This window comes from Mixophyes fleayi, chromosome 3, assembly GCF_038048845.1.
Source record: "Mixophyes fleayi isolate aMixFle1 chromosome 3, aMixFle1.hap1, whole genome shotgun sequence".
NCBI lineage: Eukaryota > Metazoa > Chordata > Amphibia > Anura > Limnodynastidae > Mixophyes > Mixophyes fleayi.
Window position 1 is genome coordinate 126,258,815 of NC_134404.1, and position 21,025 is coordinate 126,279,839.

Sequence of the window (21,025 nt, forward strand, 5' to 3'; positions counted from 1 at the left end):
GGCCCCCACATTGAAACTTAGTTCCTCTTTCCAGAATCAATTTAGAGCTGAAATTACAAACATTCTACATTGCATATATACTTCCCTCTTATTTCTTCACATTTCTTGAGAAGAAAACAGGTCACATACCAAACATGTTAAGATATTTTTGGGGGAAAATTCCCTCACATGTAAATGTAATTCTATATTACTATGGTAATGAAAAACAAATTAGAACTGATGAAGTGAAGAGCAACATTATAGACTAAGAAAGTCTACTAAAAATTATACTTTATCGCTTTTCTCGCCATGTTACAGCAGAAAAAGCATATATTAAACTATTACACACATGAACTAGACCCAATGTCTAAATGTGATTATGCCAAAGTATCTTTAGTACAGAGATTGTGTTAAAAATCTGCCTCTAAAACTGATTTACCTGGAATGTGACAATGTTGCCTCAAGTCTTACTTTCAAGCTTTCTACAATTGAACAGATTATATTGTTCAGTAGAAAATTTGAATGTTAAAAGTTGAACTGTGTAAAATAAAAAACACAGTCTGTATACACCGATCAGCCACATCGTTAAAGTCACCTGCCTAATATTGTGTAGGTCCCATTTGTGCCACCAAAACAACACTGACCCAGAAGGCATATGCTCCACGAAACTTCTGAAAGTGTCATGCGGTATCTGGCACCAAGATGATAGCAGCAGATCCCATGAGTTCAGTAAGTTGCAAGGTGGGGCCGCCATGGCTCAGACATGTTTTTCCAACACATCTCACAGATGCTCGATTGGATTGAGATCTGAGGAATTTGAAGGCCAAGTCAACACCTTGAACTCTGTCATGTTCCTTAAAGCATTCCTGAACAATATTTGCAGTGTGGCAGGGCCATTATCCGTCCACTACCACCAGGGAATATAGCTGCCCTGAAGGGGTGTACTTGGTGCACAACAATGTTTAGGTAGGTGGTACGTGTTAAAGTAAAAACCACATGAATGCCAGGAAATAAGGTTTTCCAGCAGAACATTGCCCAGAGCATCAACCTGCCTCCGCCAGCTTGTCTTCTTCTCATAGTGCATCCTGGTGCAATCTCTTCCGCAGGTAAACAAAGCAATCATGTATCTGGCCGTCCACATGATGTAAAAGAAAACCTGAATCAGACCAGGCCACCTTCTTCCATAGCTCCATGGTCCAAATCTGGCACTCCTGTTCCAATTGCAGGCGCTTACTGCGGTGGACAGAGGTCAGCATGGGCACTCTGACCAGTGCAGCTATGCAGCAAGCTATCATGCACTGTGTGTTTTAACACATTGCTATCATAGTGCAAAGGGGGAAAAGAAAAAAAATATGAAAAAGGAAAAAAAAAAAAAAAAAATAGGAGAAAATACCACACCAGTCTAATTCACAGATTTGTATATCCTCAAAATCATATAAACATATTTTCTCTAGTATAAGAGCAATATTCAATTTCTATTCATCATATGTTTATTATATTATTACATATGGGAAGGCACATATGCACCTTTTCTCATGACTATTTTGTTTATGCTTAAAAAAGGAAAGAAAGTCATTTAAACGGAAAGGACTATATATAATATATAGACCCAAAATATAGCTTTTGTTAATAAATGATTAAATATACCCATTCATGACCAGCGCAAAGTTTCAAATTTTTTAAACTTTTGCTCTGGTAATAAATGGGTATCTTTAATCATTTATTAACAAAAGCTATATTTTGGGTCTATATATTATAGATCGTACTTTTTGTTTAACATATTTTCTTTCCTTTTTGATTTATTATTGCCAGCATTAATTTTTTCAGCATTTTTTGCTACAGTAGCTCTTCTGTGGGATTAGACCAGATGGGCTAGCCTTCGCTTCCCACATGCATCAATGAGCCTTGGGCGCTCATGACCCTGATGCCAGATCTCCGGTTGTCCTTTCTTGACCACTTTTGGAAGATACTAAGCACTGCATACTGGGAACACACCATAAGACCTGGCATTTTGTAGATGCTGTGACCCTGTCGTCTAGCCATCACTAATTGGCCCTTGTAAAAGTCGCTCAGATCTTTGTGCTTGCCCATTTTTCCTGCTTCCAACACATCAACTTCAAGAGCTGACTGCTCACCTGCTGCCTAATACATCCCCTCCCTTGACAGGTGCCATTGTAAATAGATAATCAATGTTATTCACTTCACTTGCCAGTGGTTTTAACGTTGTGGCTCACCAGGGAATAATTGATAAAGGGAAATAAAACTGGTAGCCCATGTGGAATCTAGAAAAGACATACATGGTGTGCTTGGTTCCTTGGTGTGCTGAATTAAAGATTGTATTCTTTATATATTAGCATTATGAACTGTGGCAGACAGTCACTCTCCTTTAGGGATCTTTCACATGTAATCTGAGCGGATTGCAAACGGATTCCTGTATGTTGCTGCCCTTTACAACTAACTTATATGAAAAGAAAATGTACCAAACACACTAGATATAACAGTACTTAAAATAGAGACTTGATTCCCAAACAGTGTATTGGGGAAAACCTGTGCAAGGCTGAATGAGTCACAAGATTTTAGGTGTGATAGAGTATCTAAAGAGTTAAAATTAAGGGGTGATGATACTGGACATATGTATATTGGCAGAAAACTAAAGTAACAGCTAAGATTTACCATTATATTGTTCATGATCACTATATTTGCAAAACAAAAAAAATCTGAATCTCAGAGCAGATGTGTCAACAGATGGGTCACACCAAGAAACAGGTTGAGAACTACTGCAGTATAGGAACCCTAACAGGTAGAGGACTCCTGCCTCTTCAAAACTCTCACAGCAGATCTGCCTTTAGAATTCAGTATCTGTGGCTCAAGTTGGCTGTAAAGCTGTACAACCCATTTGAAGTGGGATTGTAACACCCCTCTTATGTTAAAAAGTAGATAGTTCTTTTTGACCATATTTGGTGACCATAGTGTGAGAGGTAAGTGAGCTTTAGTGCTCTAGAAGGAAGACCATGAATGGTTGTGCGAGACTGAGGTTGTATTGCTCAGCAAGTCCTGTCTAATATGTAAAGTAATATAAAATACATTATTACAAAAATAGTGCATCTTTGAAGGGGGGGGAGTGCAGGTAATATAAACAATTTTATGTAAAATTCCCATGCTGTGACTTGTACCTGACTTGTACGTGGCTTGTATGGAGAACTGCTTTCCAAATCAGCTAAGATACTTGTCAAGGAGTCGATCTCTGCATCTAGGCTTGAACGTCGTTCCTCTATGGTCTTACCCCCTGTGTTTATCTGTGGAAGAGACATAACAATTTTTATTTGTCTCCTAAAAATTTTTCTTATTTAACAAACTTATTCAGATTCTTCTAAACAAATATTACAAAACAAATACAATTCCCACATCGTAAAAACAAATTCCTAGCAAAATGGGTGCCCCTGCTACACAAGGAATACAATATGAAAAGAAGAGGCCACATTGTAGTTTAAGGACCATACACATTGTAGTTTAAGTACAACCATAAACCAGTTGTGAATAGACCAGTATCTATTTAAGCGCAACGGGTATTGTTACAGAGACAAAAAATCTTACTAATTGTGCAGATTATTAACATAGAGTTATAGACAATAAAAATACTAATTGTGCAGATATGATAAGAAAATTGCAATTAAAGCAGTACTTTACTAGAGGAACACCAAGCCAATTAATCATCTAGGTGGTAATAGCACCCATTTGCATCCAGTTTGTGTTCAGATATTAATTGTCATTATCATTCAAACAGATCTCCAAACTTTATTTTAAAATCATAAAATACAAAAATTATGCATCTCTCCAGATGTATACATCTGAAACACTATCCTAGAGATAGAGAGTGATGGATATATATGTAAGAGAGATTATAATTATATACATATAAAAGTTTTCCATTAGGTACATCTGTCATGACGACAATGCCACATTTTCATGTTCGTAAATGTAATGTTTCATGTGCAATACATTTGTTTTGTATGGTTTAGATTGTTATCCTTTCATGAGTGGCTGAGCAGGGCTCTTGCAGATGGTTTACAAGTCTGCAATCAGCTTTCTAATCTCAGGGACTTTGGGTAAATGACAGACAATTGCCCAGTTAGTTGCTGTCACATCTAATGAATGTAATGTAGTTTACAGCATTCCATGCTTCACACAACTCAGACTGGAACACTTGTTTTCTACCTTCATTATATGCAGACAGAGTACACAGAGCATGATAACCAAGAAAATGCACACTAACAATTGTCAGTGGTGATGCTATTGTCACAATGAGATTATCTAGGAATATCAAAGTCTTCACATGCATTCAGGGTTGCGCTCTAACTCACACCATCTACACTGATAAGTATCTGGGGGAAGAATTTATTCAAAAGTATATCTTTAGGAGTCGGTGGCAGAAACCCTTCTGGGAGGGCTTACCTTGGACGTCTGCGCTTGGTTTTGGTATTTTGATAGCTGGTGCTGCCGTGACGGATTGTCCGGGTGTTCCAGTTGGACACCCCCAATCCCATTGGACAATACACCAGGAAACCAGGATAAGAAGACCAACATACCAACAATCCAGTAACATCCCTGAGGAAGTCTCCGGACGAAACACGTTGGAAATAGACCCACAAGACACCGACCGAGTAACGAGTCACCACGAGAGAGATCCCACACACCCAGAGGCAAGCAAGACAGGAGAGCCCGACTCTGAACTGGAACGCACAGGCGCCTGTGCACTCCACCTGTCACCCGGAAGTGCAGCGGGGGTTTAACCGCTCGGCCGCAGCTACTACGACCGCTCGTCCAGCGCTACAAACCTACAAGATATAACCAAGATACACCCGCCAACCCACGGCATCCGGATAAAGAATCCAACATAAGCATCGACATCCCACAACTGCTCTTCTAAGAGCAAGAGAGCACAGAACGTTATTTATACCTAATATCAACACACCACGTTAAACACATATCTCCATAGATCCCCTCAGATCTATTCTGCACCAACTTACATCTCATCACACACCACCATTCATTTACCTGCACATATTCCAGACAGTAGAGCATAATATAACCACACATCGCATACCACACCATTAACACAAAAAATCCCTGAATCACTAAACACCATCCACTGCAAGTTGTGAGCTAAACATTCTGAGCTATAAACATGTGCACCACCATACACCCTCCGTTGTAAGCTATAAGCTTACCATCGTGTAGTGAAAAACTACAAAGCCCAAGAGCATAAGCAGTAAGGTCCGCGATCTATAAACACAGAGCTATAAGCAGAGCTAACAACCCCCCCCCCTCTGCCCGCCCTCATCCTAAGTGCTATACACACATAGCAGAGCCATCACCACCCCAGTATACACTGAACTAGAGCTATAAACATAGCAAAAGAGCTATAGACCAAATCTGCAAATTAAGCTATAAACAAACAACGGCATAAAGTTTTCGGCTGTATTGTGTATACTGTCTCGCTCTTTCCCCCCCCTTTCTCCATCCCAGGTTGCGCCACGGAAAAAACAAGAAAAGTATATCTTTATTGGCAAGAACTTAAAGCTGGGTCATAAATTGTCTTAACGTTGCTTAATTATTTTAATGCCAACTTATCATAGTGGCTTTTTTTACTGATGTTAAAATAGATCTGTTGATGTACCAAAAGCAGTTAAACAAGCTGTCAACTAATATTTCCCAACTACAGTGATTGTGCCAGTGCAGTATACCACTCTGTGCAGGAGGTCCAGTATATATCATTTAAATAGTAAGAGCAAACACTTTGTTGTTCATGCACAATGTTGTTACATGTAACACTGCAGAACCAAACACACTTTCAAGGCACTTCTCAGGGAAGCATTCATAGTCACATATACATGTGGCCTCTATTTTAAGGCTTTATGGCATTAGCACGAATAATATATATATATATATATATATATATATATATATATATATATATATATACACACATATATATATATACACACATTATATATACATATATATATATATATACATATATATATACATACACATATATACATATACATATACATATACATATATATACATATATACATATACACATATATATATATACACACATATATATATATACACACACATATATATATATATATATATATATATATATATATATATATATATATATATATATATATATATATATATATATATATACACACATATATATACACACATATATATATATATATATACACACATACACATATATATATACACACGCACACACATATACACAAAACATATTTTAACCAAAAACTGCAGGAAGATGGATCATAAAACTTTCCCAATCACAAATTAACAGCCTTGCAATCAAGCAAAATTGTCGGCACCATCTAAATTTCCCAAACAGGTTTTCTCATGGACATAAACACAGGTGTTATTGTTCATAAGAACGTGCACACACAAACTATATATATTCAATGGACCCTTTGGAATCTTTTATTAATTTATTTCTGATTCTTGAAAAAAAAAATGACAAATATATATTTATACCACTTTTAACATCTTGGTAGATTCAATTTACAGTTTCACTGGGATTTTTGTGCTCAGTTTGATTTTAAAGAGCAGCTGGCAGCTTACTGAATGCATACAGATGATTTTATTAATGAGTAAGATCCTCTGGTCATTACTCTATAAGGTATTGAATGTTATACACTTTACAAACTCTCCCTACTGCCAAATCGGGAGCAGAATATTAAATGGTCTTTAAAGTTCCACGGAATTGTTCCAAAGTGTGCAGGTTCTTGATTCGATTCTCTGATACTAAATAAAATAGCACTCATCCAGCAATTAAGGAATTTATTTACAGGTACTGCATATTTCCAAACGGTTACCTGCACATTGAACATTGCTTCGTCAGGAGCAGGTGGGGGAGGAAAGTTCCCAAGAGTAGGCGTATGCTGAAGACTGCTTGTATCCTCAGGAGGTGGTGGCGGAGGTGGAGGGAAATCCCCTGTATAACCAAAGGAAAAAAAACAAAAACAAAAATGTGAGTTATTTTATAAAATCATTAATTTTTTATTAAAGTTTTTGTCAATCAGATTCATAGACTAACACCTCACAAGAAAAACCAGAAAACATGCAGTAGGATAACATTTCTAATGGACGGGCCATCTGAAACTAACACACTTTAATCCAAGCACAGACATAAAGCGAAGAAGCTTCCTGTAAACAATAGTGACTAATTTTACAAATAATAACTCAACCTGCCAATTGCCTTTAGAAATTCCTCTCACAACTTCAACATTAAATTGCACATAACATTTCAATACACTCAAGTGAACTTGTACAAATCTTGATGTTCAGCTGTCCATCTATCTTCTGCTAGATATCCTCTACAGACATGACCATGTCCAATAGAGGACACAAAAAAAATAAATACTTAAAACGCATATTTTATTTCACATACCTCCAAAGAGAGAATATACAGATCAAACAAACTGCAGACGGGTGAAGTAAAGAATGAGAACAATTGTTGTCAGTTTGCAAGTTGCACATTATTTCTACATGATGACATTCATAGAATGATGTAACAACTGCTTAGTTCACAACAATGAAACAATATCGACATCTAACTAGTCCTGGTTATTTTACTACACTGTATAAAAACTGACAAGAGATGAGGCTGAAATTATCAGTCAGTGGGTGGCTTTGTTTGTATCTAAATACATTCAAACCACCTGTTATCTGCTGTCAATTCATTAGAAATGCTGGCAAGATGCAAGCAAAGCTACATAGCAGTATTTCATTAAGAAAATGTCTTCATCTGGCACTTTCTAGCTACTATAGATTTACAGTGTCAGATGGGTGTGTTGCTTATTTGATTAATAACTTGGTGTGCATTACGTCGCTTGATACATAAACAGTGATGTTAATACTGCATTATCCTGGCAAATATTAATACACTATAAATCCTTCATATAAAAGGAATGTACACACACATTTGTACATTCAAATTGTAATACTAAATAACAATTTTTCAGATATTAAAAAATTGGTGGCAAAACATGCACTCACTCATTCAGTGGATTAGAGTCGTGCTCAACAAAGACATCAACACATTCTGTAATACTTTTTTCCGTGCTCAACCTTGTAAACAGTGAGGCAGGTACCTTTATTGCCATTGGAATATCGTGGTTCAAAAAGCATGGTTACCCAGATACCATTGACAATATTGAGCAATTGTTAGCACAACATATTTTACCTTACATTAAGCATATAAATGAAACACTCAATTAAACAAGTCTATCCAAGCTTTTTTTTTTTTTTTAAACATTAAACCCCACCTTAAGTATCAGAATTGCAGGACTCAAAAACACAAGAACCCTGATGAAAACCTGCACTACTATCCAATGCCTTCCCAAATAACTACCCCTACTGGCTCTTGTATGAGGGATTACTTAGAGAACTTTGAAATTCAGTGCTTCTTACATGTAGGGCCTTGTCATGTGTCCAGGAAACTTGTCAATCAGCCTACTCAACACATGGCATGCACCAATAATGTCTCTAGCCACATGCACCACTATTTGTGGAAAGCACTGACTTTCTAAGAGAAGCAGATTAAACAAAATACTGAAAGCATCCCCTGGTGAGACTTGTATAAAGGGACTGCTGCCTTTTTGATAGTTGATTCAGTGTATAATAGAGAGAAAAAATAAAGGATTTAAGAGTGCATCTCAATTAAAACAAATATTTCATGGCTCATATCTACAGAGGAGGGAAAAAGACTAAAATGTAAAAGTTGGGCCCACTATATTATTATTTGGCATACCACACCCTATACTAACTTCCTAAACTTTTATGCCCTTGCAAAGATTTGTGTAAGCTATGGTGTGTTTTCAGCAAATCATAACCTGCTTGGGTATGATATATGTGTGTACTGCTAATGTCCTAGTAGAGGTCTTTTGGAAACCAGAAATTACTCATTAGGCCACTATAATGTATAACTAAGGTTGTAAGACCTGAAAAATTCAAAATCGGGCTCCAATTCCGCTGAAATGTAAATAACTACTACATACTGATTACTAGTATTTATAGATCCAAAATATTTTAACAATACTACTGGTTCAAGACCAAAGGCTATAAATAAGGATTTGTTGTGTATGTGCAAATAGAATGACACCAAAAATATATACTTTGGTAAATATCATTCAACATCCCAAGCTTGTTGGTCAAAATCCCAGGTAAAAACTCTTTTTTTCTTTAACTTTTTGACACAAAACAATCGCTTGCAGATAGACTTCTAGCCACAAAAAGCGTTATACAAAAGCCTCAATACTACAAAATAAACATGGAGATTTCCAAAATACACAAAGCTATAAACAATAAGCAAATACATAATTTGAATATAATAAAAAAGTAGGGTGTCCCAAGGCAAAATCACAAGTGCAGGTTAATACGTGCTATTTTATGTATATTATATATAATATGTGTTTAAACAAACAATTTATTCACATTACATGTGCTTTCATACTTACATTTATTGCACTACTTTTATATTCTGATTTGGGAGTCTACTGGGAATTCACTCCCCACACTTCTATAGTGGCAGCAGCACACACTTTTTACAGGGCACATAGCAGCACTGACCACGCAGCACACATATGAAAACAAACTGAACAGGAAAATAGAAATCTAAGCATTGTCATGTGATGTACACGGCAATGGAAACCCTATTCTCGAATTGGAGTGATTAGTTTGCACGTAATACCTAGGGATTGTAGGGATAAACCCCTAACTCTTCATTTTGAATGAGGTTGTAAGTGCAGTGAAAGTTAAAAATTACCACATTAAAATCAAAATTTTGGTGCAAACACCTCCTCAAATTTAGGCATGTCAGACTTTCCACGGACAAAAATAAGACAAAACTGATTATTCTGGAATGCTTTAGCCTACTCAAATAGCCTACGTTTCCAACACTGACTAATGGAATGACCTGAATACCGTTTTTATTACATTTGTGGATGCCAGTTCTAAGAAACTTTACCCTAAAATAAATGATTGAAAGAGACTGTCCAAATTCCCCAAAACAGTATTATTACAGTCACGTATCCAATGGCCAGAATAGAAACATTTGGTAAAAATTTAACCAAAAGCCACTATGGCAACCAAATCACCAGCCCACACCCATCTGAAGAATTGGAGCACTGCAATGAACTGGCCTCCTTCGATTCCGATTGATGTGACTAGCTGAAATTAATATCAAATGCATGTTACAAAAAAATAAATATGAAAAACATTTACAGCCAGGAAATGAAAAATAAAATAAAAACACCACTACATATTTACAGTGGTAACCCGATCATGTGACGTGCCAGTTTAATTAAAAAAAAAAAAAAAAGTGTAACGATAGAAAAGTTATTTGAAGCATATGGTTCAGAAATATATCTAGCCTGCTAGGTCAAATCAATTTAAGACACGAATAGACGGTACTTAGCAAAAGGTTCAAGTATAAATTAAATCTGGAGATAAACATTCTGTATATACAGCAGAATATGGTGGGAGTGGAAAGACAGTATATCCCTTGTATTTGTGGAGCTTTTCATGACCTTACATTCTAATTTAAGGTTGGAATACATAGAGACAGAAGATGAAGCAGTAAGTGTAAAAGATGATTGTGCTTTGTCACAGTAGTTGCCATATACGACTGATACTGACTATTAAAATGCTTTATTCATGAGGTGTGTCTTTAGGTTAGACTTTAAGGTGAGAAAAGAAGGAGCTTAAAATATTTGAAGTCAGAGAGTATCCAATAGGTAAGTGGCTGAGAGGGAGAAGAGTTCAAGGTGAGAGTAACAGAAGTGGAGAGACTGACAGGGAGACAGCTCTGATCAGAGCACAAATCGTGATATATTAATGCAGGGTATATAAGGAGGAGTCGATAAGTAGAAAAGCCTTGAAAGTAAGCAGCAGCACTTTGTAGGTGATCATAGGCATCATAGAGAGTGAGGGGAGGGATTTAAAGAGGAACTGGAAAAGCATGAAGTTATTCTTATAGAAAACAAACAATAAATAGGCACTTCAAAACAGAGAAAATTGCATTGATATTAAATATCAAGTCTACCTGATAATCTAATACACTTGATATTTAATATTCATACAATTTTCCCTACTTTGAAGTGGGTGCACCTATTTATTCTGTTTTTCTATTTGTTGTTTTAATTGTGTTTAGGTGCAATGTTTTAGAGTAAGGGTTGCAAACACAGGAGCGCTCAAAATAGCCATTTGCTATTAGATGAATTATTATGAAGGAAAAAGCAGCAAATGTTAGAGTATGAACATAAGTGGAGAAAGAGAGGGAGGAGCTAAAAATCCCACTTGGGCAACATGCTTTGGTGATCGGCTGTATGACAGCTTCATTGACTAAGACATTGAAATATTAAGTGGGAGAGAGCTACTGAGGCAGGTTTCCGACAGAATAAAAAAGCTCTGTTTGGCCATGTAACACTTAAGGCATCAGAACGCTATTCAGGAGGATTTGGCTACAATGTTTTTAGACTGAATTTCAGGTGTGAGATTAGGGTTAGACAAATAAAGTTTATATAATCTGTATATAGGCGACATTTGAAGCCAATGTAACAGGTGAGGTCATAAAAACACTGGTTACCTCTCTGCCCTAGTTTAGAACCCTTGGACCGTGCTCCTGTGCTTTTCTACACGCAAAGTTGAAAAAAAAGTTTTGAGTTATGAGAAGCCAGAACAAAGCTATCTTTATGATACCAGGAAACTGCAGAGTGACAAGCGAGACAACAACAGTGCAAATGACAGCCAAATCAAATAAACAGAGAACATGTAGCCAAATGACTTTAATTTGCTACTTTTAGTGAAGCTAGTCTCTGCAGAGTGCATTGTACAATAGTCAGAGTGCGGAGGGTCTATGGGAATTTAGAAATCCAATCATGCAAGAAAAAAAAAAACATTTTGGAGGCAAAGAGTAGATGTGAAATGGGGAGATACCTCAAAGGATTTAGGGTCCAGTTTGTTGCTATAACAATCGTGCAAATAGTGAAGGCGGGGAAGAGAGTATTCTAGAAACATCCAGCTACAAAGTCAAAAATAGAGAAGGAAGATTTGGAAATAATGAGCAGGGAGGAGGAAGGGAGTGGGGTAATCTCCTACCCGATCGCTCTGCCTTTAACGTGGTTTGCAAAAGCTAGAGAATACAAGGCAGAAAATGAAAGCGGACGTCAAAAGAAGCCAAAGCAAAGGGGTGAATAGAGCTAATGTCACAGGTACAGTGAGTGAAATCAGTAGAGGGAATGTGGGTGGAATTAGTGACAGTGAATGAAAAATGGTGATGGTTAGAGTACAACAATGGAAATACCTGAAAATAAGACAATAAATTTGTTCACTGAACTCACTCTTCATAAGTCCAGGGTATTAAGTCCATCCAAGCACTGCAGTATTCTCACTTTTACAAGAGCGGATTTAATTTATTTTATTGGAAACGCCAAAGTCATAAAAGGTTTTATATCAAGCAAAAATAATGTAGATCACCCCATGCCAGTTGAAATATTGCATTTATGGATTTATTCTGCATGAAAAGGTCACCAACTGTTTAAGTCTTAAACAGTTTTAATCATCCCCAAATTCTCTGAGCAAAATGGAAAAAAGGAAGCTAAAAAAAACAGCAGCATGATCTCGAATTAAAAAGGACCAATTCAACTAATTTTATTTGGGATTAATTATTCAGGATTCGCTGTTTGACAGACAAGTAATAGCAATTAGTAATTTCAATGATGTGAGAATAGTTGGAGGCGTAATCAGTTAAAACGAATGAGTGCTAACAAGGTGAAATGATGAATTATCTCCTCAATGCTTAAAGACTAAACACCCACAGATTTGTTCCATGGAACAGGATGTGATCCGCCAAACGGTTAATGCTACTCCGCAGACAGCAAGCAGTGTCTCACCAAAACACACACACACACACACCCTCCCTCCATAAAATAAAAGGATCTCATTTGCCAAACCATTCCTTGCTGAATTCTTTTTCCAGTAGTTAAAATTTAAAAATACACAGCTGTATATTTTTAGAACAGTATATGTTAATTTAGGATTCAGCAAGTTTCTCTTCTTTGCGAAACAAGAGTGTTGTAGCAAACGTACAAATGAAGCTGAACCAATAGTATAAAATCATGATGAACATCTTTATGGTGTCACTGCAATGCATTCCTAGGACCAAGGTGCTTATTTATAAATACTTGACATGGCTATCTAGATAAAAAAAACAACCAAACCAACTCTCAGTGAGCATGATTAAGAGTGTTATACAGATTGAGATATTGTACTAGAGACTATGTACTTACAGCCAAGTGGCTGAATCAGAAGGTATGGATGGATACTATTATTGAGGGAGTATGATAAAGCTTGTGTATTGCTGTGAATCCAAGCGTGGGAAAGACTCTTAGTTTTAGTTGCATTACAACAAACACAAACTCAGACACTTGTCTAGCAATGGTAATGTTTTAAAAAGCGCAATGCTTCCGAGAAGGTTTCCTTATATAAACTACAAAAAAAAAAAAACCACACCTACCATATAGATAAGTCACAACATTAACAAGTAAAGTAAATAACATTGATTATCTTGTTACAATTAAACCTGTCAAGGGGTGGGATATACTAGGCAGCAAGTGAGCTGTAAGTTCTTGAAGATGATGTGTTGGAAGCAGGAAAATGGGCAACTGAGCAACTTAAACAAGGGCTGAATTGTGATGGCTAGACAACTGGGTCAATGCATCTCCAAAACAGCTGGTCTTTTGGGATGTTCCTGGTATGGAGTGGTTAGTAACCATCAAAAGTGTTCCAATGACAGACAATTGGCGAAAGGGTACATCCCTTCACCGCAACAGTATTTTCCCCGATGACAGTGGCCTCTCAGCAGGATAATGTGCCCTGCCACACTGCAAAAATTGTTCAGGTATGGTTTGAGGAAAATGACAGAGTTAAAAAGTGTTGACTTGGCCTCCAAATTCCCCAGATCTCAATGTGATTGAGCAACTCTGGGATGTGCTGAAAAAACAAGTCAGCCGCTAACATCTTGGTGCCAGATACCAGAGGACACCTTCAGAGGTCTTGTGGAGTGCATGCCTTGATGGGTCAGAGCTGTCTTGGCGGCACAAGGGGGCCTGATACAATATTAGGCAGGTGGTTTTAATTATGTGGCAGATCAATAAAAGTCTCTGCAATTGTGAAGGCATACACTGGGCATATAAACCAGCATTAGGCGATTTTACAGGAACTTACCTGGAACCACCTCACACAAAGCTGCACAGACATGTGAAAAACAGGATATGAACATTTGGATGTGCCAGAGCCTCATAATATTACATAATGTTATTCCTTGGAATTTATGAGGAAGAATGGCAGTCATTTACTGTTGTGGTATGTTTCTTTGTAGGAGAATGTGGGCATTTTTAGTTATGATGTGCTATATTTATGCGCCCTTTGAACATTTTTATTTTTTTATTTATGAGGGAAACTTGGAATGCACGTATCTAAAAGAATTAGCAGGAGGAGAAATGTAAAACAGGGCTCGATATTTTCAAACAGAGACACAAACATCATAAAATATTCCTTAGCTACTGTAACACAAGCTGTCAAACTTACCAAATAATACTCCCATTAGAGATTAAATAAACCCAGTACAACTAATATTCAACATTTTTCTTAAGCTTTCTGCTAAACAGGTTGGGAGTGTCCTGGTAATTTTGCCATATTTATGGAATGTTCAAGTTGTTGGTCCATATCTGTTTAAATGACAATTCACCAGCAGCAAACATGTGTAAATATAACCAAGTACACAGGCTACGTCCATATAAGTTTCTGCCACAAAAAGAACCAAAAAGAAACGTCCTAGTAAAAAGTTCACCAACATTTGCAAATATCCCAAACACACTGCTTTATTTAAAGCAGAGAGAATTAAAAAAAATATCAAATGTATGCAAAACATGCAGTACTATACCAAAAATTAACAGATTTTAGAAGACATAATCCATTCAGGAAGTATTTTTTTCAGCTTACACAAGACTTTGTGCAGAAGGAACCCATAACAGTTACATGCAAAATAAGAGAAAAGATAATTGCTTAGACTGGGCAAGTTAGCTAGCAAGACTGCAAACAATTTAAATTGTTATATGTTATGCTAAAGTATCAGATTCTTTACAAGTGATATCTTAGTCCTCAAATACTTACTGGAAAGACCATACTTGCCTACTATTTTGGAATATCTGGGAAGTTCCCAAGTTTTGGAGAGTCCTCCCAGAAGAGTAGCCACCCTCTCAGATCTGTGCTTAAACATCATTTAGTTATATAGCGCCACTAATTCTGCAGCGCTGTACAGAGAACTCACTCACATTAGTCCCTGCCCCATTGGGGCTTACACTCTACATTCCCTAACACACACACACAAACAGACAACACAGACTAGGGTCAATTTGTTAGCAGCCAATTAACCGACCAGTATGTTTTTGAAGTGTGGGAGAAAACCGGAGCACACGAGGAGGAAACACGCGCAAACACGGGGAGAACATACAAACTCCACACAGATAAGGCCATTGTCATGATTTGAACTCATGATCCCAGTGCTGTAAGGCAGAAGTGCTAAACACTTAGCCACCGTGCTGCCCTATGACGCAGTCCCACCCCTGATGTGCAATGCCATGAATCGTGGCACTGCACAACAGTGGGCGGGGCCAAAGTGACAAGAATGTATCACCACATCCTCTCCCGCAGTTGCCATCTGACCTCCCACTCGGGATCTGCTGGAGGAGAGGTACTGAAAGATGGCAAGTATGGGATCTATACACAGATAATGGCAAACAAATATTTGCAGAGCGCTTCAATATTCTACTACTATAGTAGTACTACTATTAACAAATTAAGGATTTAACGAAACCACTATTTTAGTATGTGTCAAATTCCCAAATCCTCAGAAAAGGATACAATTTAATTCTAAACTGAATGCTATTAAAAATATACTAGCCTGGTTTCTAGGGCAATAAAAATCAGTTCAAATGACACATAAATACAGCACATTATAACTAAAAATGCCCACATTCTCCTACAAAGCAAAAAACCACAAAATCAAATTACTGCTATTCTCCAAACCAGCAAATAGGTCATCATAAAAAGACATTTACTCATACTTGTCTACTCAACGGAAATGTCTGAGAGACTCCTGAATTTCAGGTAGTCCTTCTGGACCCTGGGAGAGCAGGCCTGTCTCCCGGATCCTGCCCTCTTCCTAGTGAATCACATAATTTGAACCCCACACCTGTGATACAATGTATAGATTACGCAATCTGTTCTCGGAGGGACATGGCTGAACTTCCACGATTTGTGATGCATGCCCCCCTGCACTTACCACTTCACCTCCCCTCCTGGATCTCCTACTGCATAAAGATATATATTCATTGACAGGCAGCAAAGAAACCATAATTGTAAATTACATGTTGTTGAAAAAATCCCCATAACATTTAAAACTATAAAACTGCAGATATATTCCAACAGCACAGAATCATATCATTTGCCAATCAAACGCTGGACAGGTTAAATCCCACGTCACCACTGTAAACTGCCAGACACCTGTAACACTGGAAACCACACCCCAAATTGCCAGCCACCTGTTGCACAGGTCCAGGATTTGGTACATCTGTTATTAAAATATGTGCACTGGGATAATATATTCTTTATAGTATATTGCTGCACTCTCTTCATACTATGGCAATTTTATTATTTGTCTCTGTATTAAGAGGAAGTACACTTTATAGCAGAGTACTTCGATGACCTATCTGAAGTATTCTTGGAGATACGCCTTACATGGTCATTTACAGTAGAAGTGTGAATATACTGACGGTTTGTTAGAATAGGAACCACTATGGGTAAACTGTTCACTACGGAACCAATGTTGTAATAATAATGAACTTCTATTACAGTAAAAGCAAAATACAGAAGTGAGAAATCTGACTTGTCAGGTATTTATGTGTATAGTTCGAGAAGATAACTGTGCTTCAATGCTACATAAATAGATAAACCAGCATTTCCATTATAGATGTTTTATTTCTTTATTTTTGTAGTTCACAAATTATGCTTGCAATCATGGATTATATCTGCACTTTAAAATGACTATTGCAACATAACAGAGTGAGAGTATGTTAGTTCCATTATCCTACACATCTTGTAGTAAGGAACAACTGGGGAGAAATTAACCTGTAACATATTTATGCAGGCCAAGCTTTTTTTTTTTAAATGACAAACTAATAAGACTGAAAACAGTTCCATTCTATAAAGAACACAAGGAATTGTACAAACTTACTTTTTGCACACATTTGTTTATAAATCTAGGTGTCTATGATTCTAGCTTTAAACTTCTATTTATGAAGTTTATCATCAGCAATTGAGAGACATTTGTATATTCAATCCTTTTAACATACCGTTAACCAGTGTTTTCAATCTACACAGCCAGAAGGAATTGTTGACAGTTACCTTTACACATGAGGTTTATACGTTTAGTATTTCATTATGTAAAATGTACAAGATAGCTAAAAAGCTACTAATTGTATTAACAAAAACACACACATGTACAAGGTTCACGAGCTTCTAAAAACTGAATATTTTCGCAGCAGGTTTCTTGCCAGTAACAACATTGAAGGACACAGCAGCCTTTTGCATAAAATAACCGATAACTGAACACAAAGCTTTAGTACAAGCTGTGAATAAATATAAATGCCTGCGATATGCAATTACAGATGTGGGTCTCTCTCTTTGATTAAATGTATTGCTTTAACTTATTACTGAGATTATGGGTAATGTGCGGCCCGTTTGCAGGATGGAGGTACATCCATGTAGTGTAGTGTTCATGCTTATCATTGTTCTAAATCCTCTGCGAAACAAGCGTGCACACACACTAGGTTATATTTTTGTCAGCATCCAATACATATGCACATACATACGGTGGTCAAAGTGGAAATCTAGAAGTGGCAGTAAAAAATGTCATACCATCGTGTACACCCCCAGATCAATGTGATCGATATCTCTCGATATCCTAAGATCGATATTGAGATACGTCTCACACTATATCTATCTCCGTTTGGTGTATTTCTTTAGCTTTGCTTGCATGAAGTTTGGTGCTGACCAAGCCTTGGGGTCCCACTGCCATATGCAGGAGAGGTAGTTAATCCAAATGTACATCAAGTAAACAATTACGAGTTTGTTAGTGCAGGTGCTTCAAAGGAACTACACCACTCTGAGCTGCAGAGAAAATAAGTAAAGGAAATGCTTTTCTAAAGGTAACCTCAACATGTTTCCAACTACTTTAGTGTGGACATTTCTGAAATTCCCACTAAACTATTTTGGACATAATTGAAGCATTATAACCTAATCTTCTTTGCACCTTAAACTGTGGACAGTGGACCCTGGGTACTTTTGTTTTACCAGGTGTATGGGGATGTAGAAATTTCATGAAGAGACTGTTTGATCAACTAAAAATAACTTATAAACAAGCACCTATGGGTGCTTTTGGTGGGCACCACATACCCATAATACTATTCTGTATGAGGCCTAGAAGTCCTTATACTATCCAGCAGGGCCAATAAAGGCTGCTCACCTCACGGTGCTTCAGAGGTAGTTTAGCAAATACAATATGGTGGCTTTTTAAACAATATTTTTGTACTGTGAAGAAGGGCTTTGAGCACAACTGATAAAAGCAACACCTTGTGAAGAACCAGATGAACATTGTGATACCTGCACAAGTGAAATGCTCTATTTAATAACCAGCCTAATAGTTGGTCAGTATTCAGCATATACATAAGTAAATCTTCATCCACATAGGTGCATCTGATGGAGATATGCAGGAGCCATTACTGGGATATAATGTCTCGAAAATAGAAAGTACATTTAATTGGCGGTTTGTTGCTGCTGTAGCAACAATCTGTGAACCCAGACTCCTGGCTCCAAAATGATTACAAATGAAATGCACCTGCATCTCTCTTAAAAAAAAACAAAAAACCCAAAAACCCATTTCCTTCGTACAAATTAAAAAGATATTCCCGGCAGTCAACATAGCACAAAAATGTAATAATTATTCTGGTCATTAGGATGAAACCTACATTCAGTCATGAAGGGGTTAACCAAACACCACATAAAAACAATGTGCATTGCATACATCTATTCCCAATCACTATATACACATACTACATTTCCATCAAAACAGCAAGTTCTTTAATATGCTTTACGTAAAAGAAAAAAAAAAGAAAAAATCACATACAAAGAAAACTCTAATTATAATTAACCAATGTATTTCTCACCATGTCTGCTGTTATTTGAGGAATTTGTGATATTGAAGACAAGTTTGGAGCCATTGAGCTACAGTGGAGTTTCTCAAGTCTGGTCTTCAAGTGCCAGAAAAAACACAGCAGGAAAAAGAGTGGGATATTTATTGACCCAATCTAACACATTAAATCAGGAAAATCCTTAAAACATGACCTGTTCATGACACCTGAGAACCATATTTGAAAAGCCCTGAAACAGACCATTTTATTGCCTGAAAGGAACAGTAATATCTGGAACACAATTTGCATTTTAGTTGCAATACCAAAAGCAACATGAGTTTTAAAACACAAAATATTTTAGTCGCATCTCCCATATCATTATAGTGTGTGTGTACTCCTCTTTAAATGTGTTTTGCAATCCTCTACAAACGTAAGACTATACGTAATGTTCAACCATATAATTTACACATTGATACTTTTCCTATATATTTTACAAGGAGAGGCAGGGTTGTGACTAGGCTAAGTGCCCTTCTCATCCTCTACACAAACTGGCAGATATTTGTGGTCCATTAGAGTTCACTATAAGACACATATTGTCATACAATGTACTATAAACTCTCTCAGTAAGTTAGAAACTGCCAATAAGGACCGGTGGCAGCAAGAAAATGCTAATTTAAAAAATTCCCTTTGTTTGCAACCCTGAAAATTGGCTATCTGAGACAGCTGCCTCACTTTGTTTCATTAGAGGCAGACCCGAGTATACATATATGAAATACCTGCCAATCTGTTTTTTCAGCTTAAATTTGCAGATTATGAATTGATGGATTGCAATTTACAAAGACAAAAAAAAAAAAAGAGGGGTAGGCTTTGACCAACTTTGACAGTTCTCATAAATGTGGCATCATTATATAATACAGTATGAATTACAAGATTTAAAGGAGATTTTATTTTGCTGTTTAGCCCCTATAACTCCAACTAACAAGAACTACACTCTGTGGGGTACATTTAACCGATGCTTCACCAGACATCACAGTCAGGAAAAGTTTCTCAGCTTAAGGCTACTGCTGCTTTGTTATTGAATGGAAAAGATTGATTTCCATTTTGCTACCTTCTAAATAACTGTAAACGACCATGACATTACAGCAAAGTATGTAAATCCAACTTACTGTATGCAAATTGCATACATGATGATATATATGGTTGCACAGTGTATACAAGGCTGACGGGAAATTGCTTTGGGCAATAAGAGTGGAATTTCTGAAAGAGTGGGGTTTTTTTGTCTCAAGGGATTTGAAACAACTTTGCAGAAGTTCAGCTATGAGCAAATGGGTCTCATTGGTGAAATAGAGGAAGCGCAACAGTCTGATTTCCTGAACACACTCATTGTTGTAAACATTAGGACCAGTTAATAGTCAAGGGAATATTTTCAGGAAACCTCCTTTACTGTAATCACAGAAAACCTAAATATTGCATATAGTACAAATAAATGCATTACAAATAATCAGAATCTATATATATATACACACACACACACACACACACTACAGTTATCCCTATTGTGATTCCTAAACAGAAAGAAAGCTTGTTTTGTTTCTTCTTATTAAGCTTGTTGCAGCCATTATGAAAGCTTGCATTGCCTAAAGAGTGGTTTTCTGAATTAAGGAAATAAAGATTTGCATACAATATTTCTAATTGTAAATGTTGTGCTTATA

At 36.9% G+C, this 21,025-nt stretch overlaps 1 protein-coding gene and 1 long non-coding RNA gene across 8 annotated transcripts in view; both read right to left on the reverse strand.

Annotated features, from left to right (window-relative positions):
• Window positions 1-21,025, reverse strand: part of LOC142142770 (uncharacterized) — a 508,920-nt gene that overhangs the window by 292,645 nt on the left and 195,250 nt on the right. The gene's annotated exons all lie outside the window — the stretch shown is intronic.
• Window positions 1-21,025, reverse strand: part of LPP (LIM domain containing preferred translocation partner in lipoma) — a 251,578-nt gene that overhangs the window by 122,539 nt on the left and 108,014 nt on the right. For all 7 annotated transcript variants that reach the window (XM_075202315.1, XM_075202312.1, XM_075202314.1 and 4 more), the window contains 2 exons: window positions 6,879-6,997; window positions 3,153-3,275 (listed from right to left, as the gene is read on the reverse strand). In XM_075202315.1, the coding sequence (XP_075058416.1) occupies window positions 3,153-3,275; window positions 6,879-6,893 (138 nt within the window). In that variant the 5' untranslated portion in view covers window positions 6,894-6,997. The remainder of the gene's footprint in view (window positions 1-3,152; window positions 3,276-6,878; window positions 6,998-21,025) is intronic.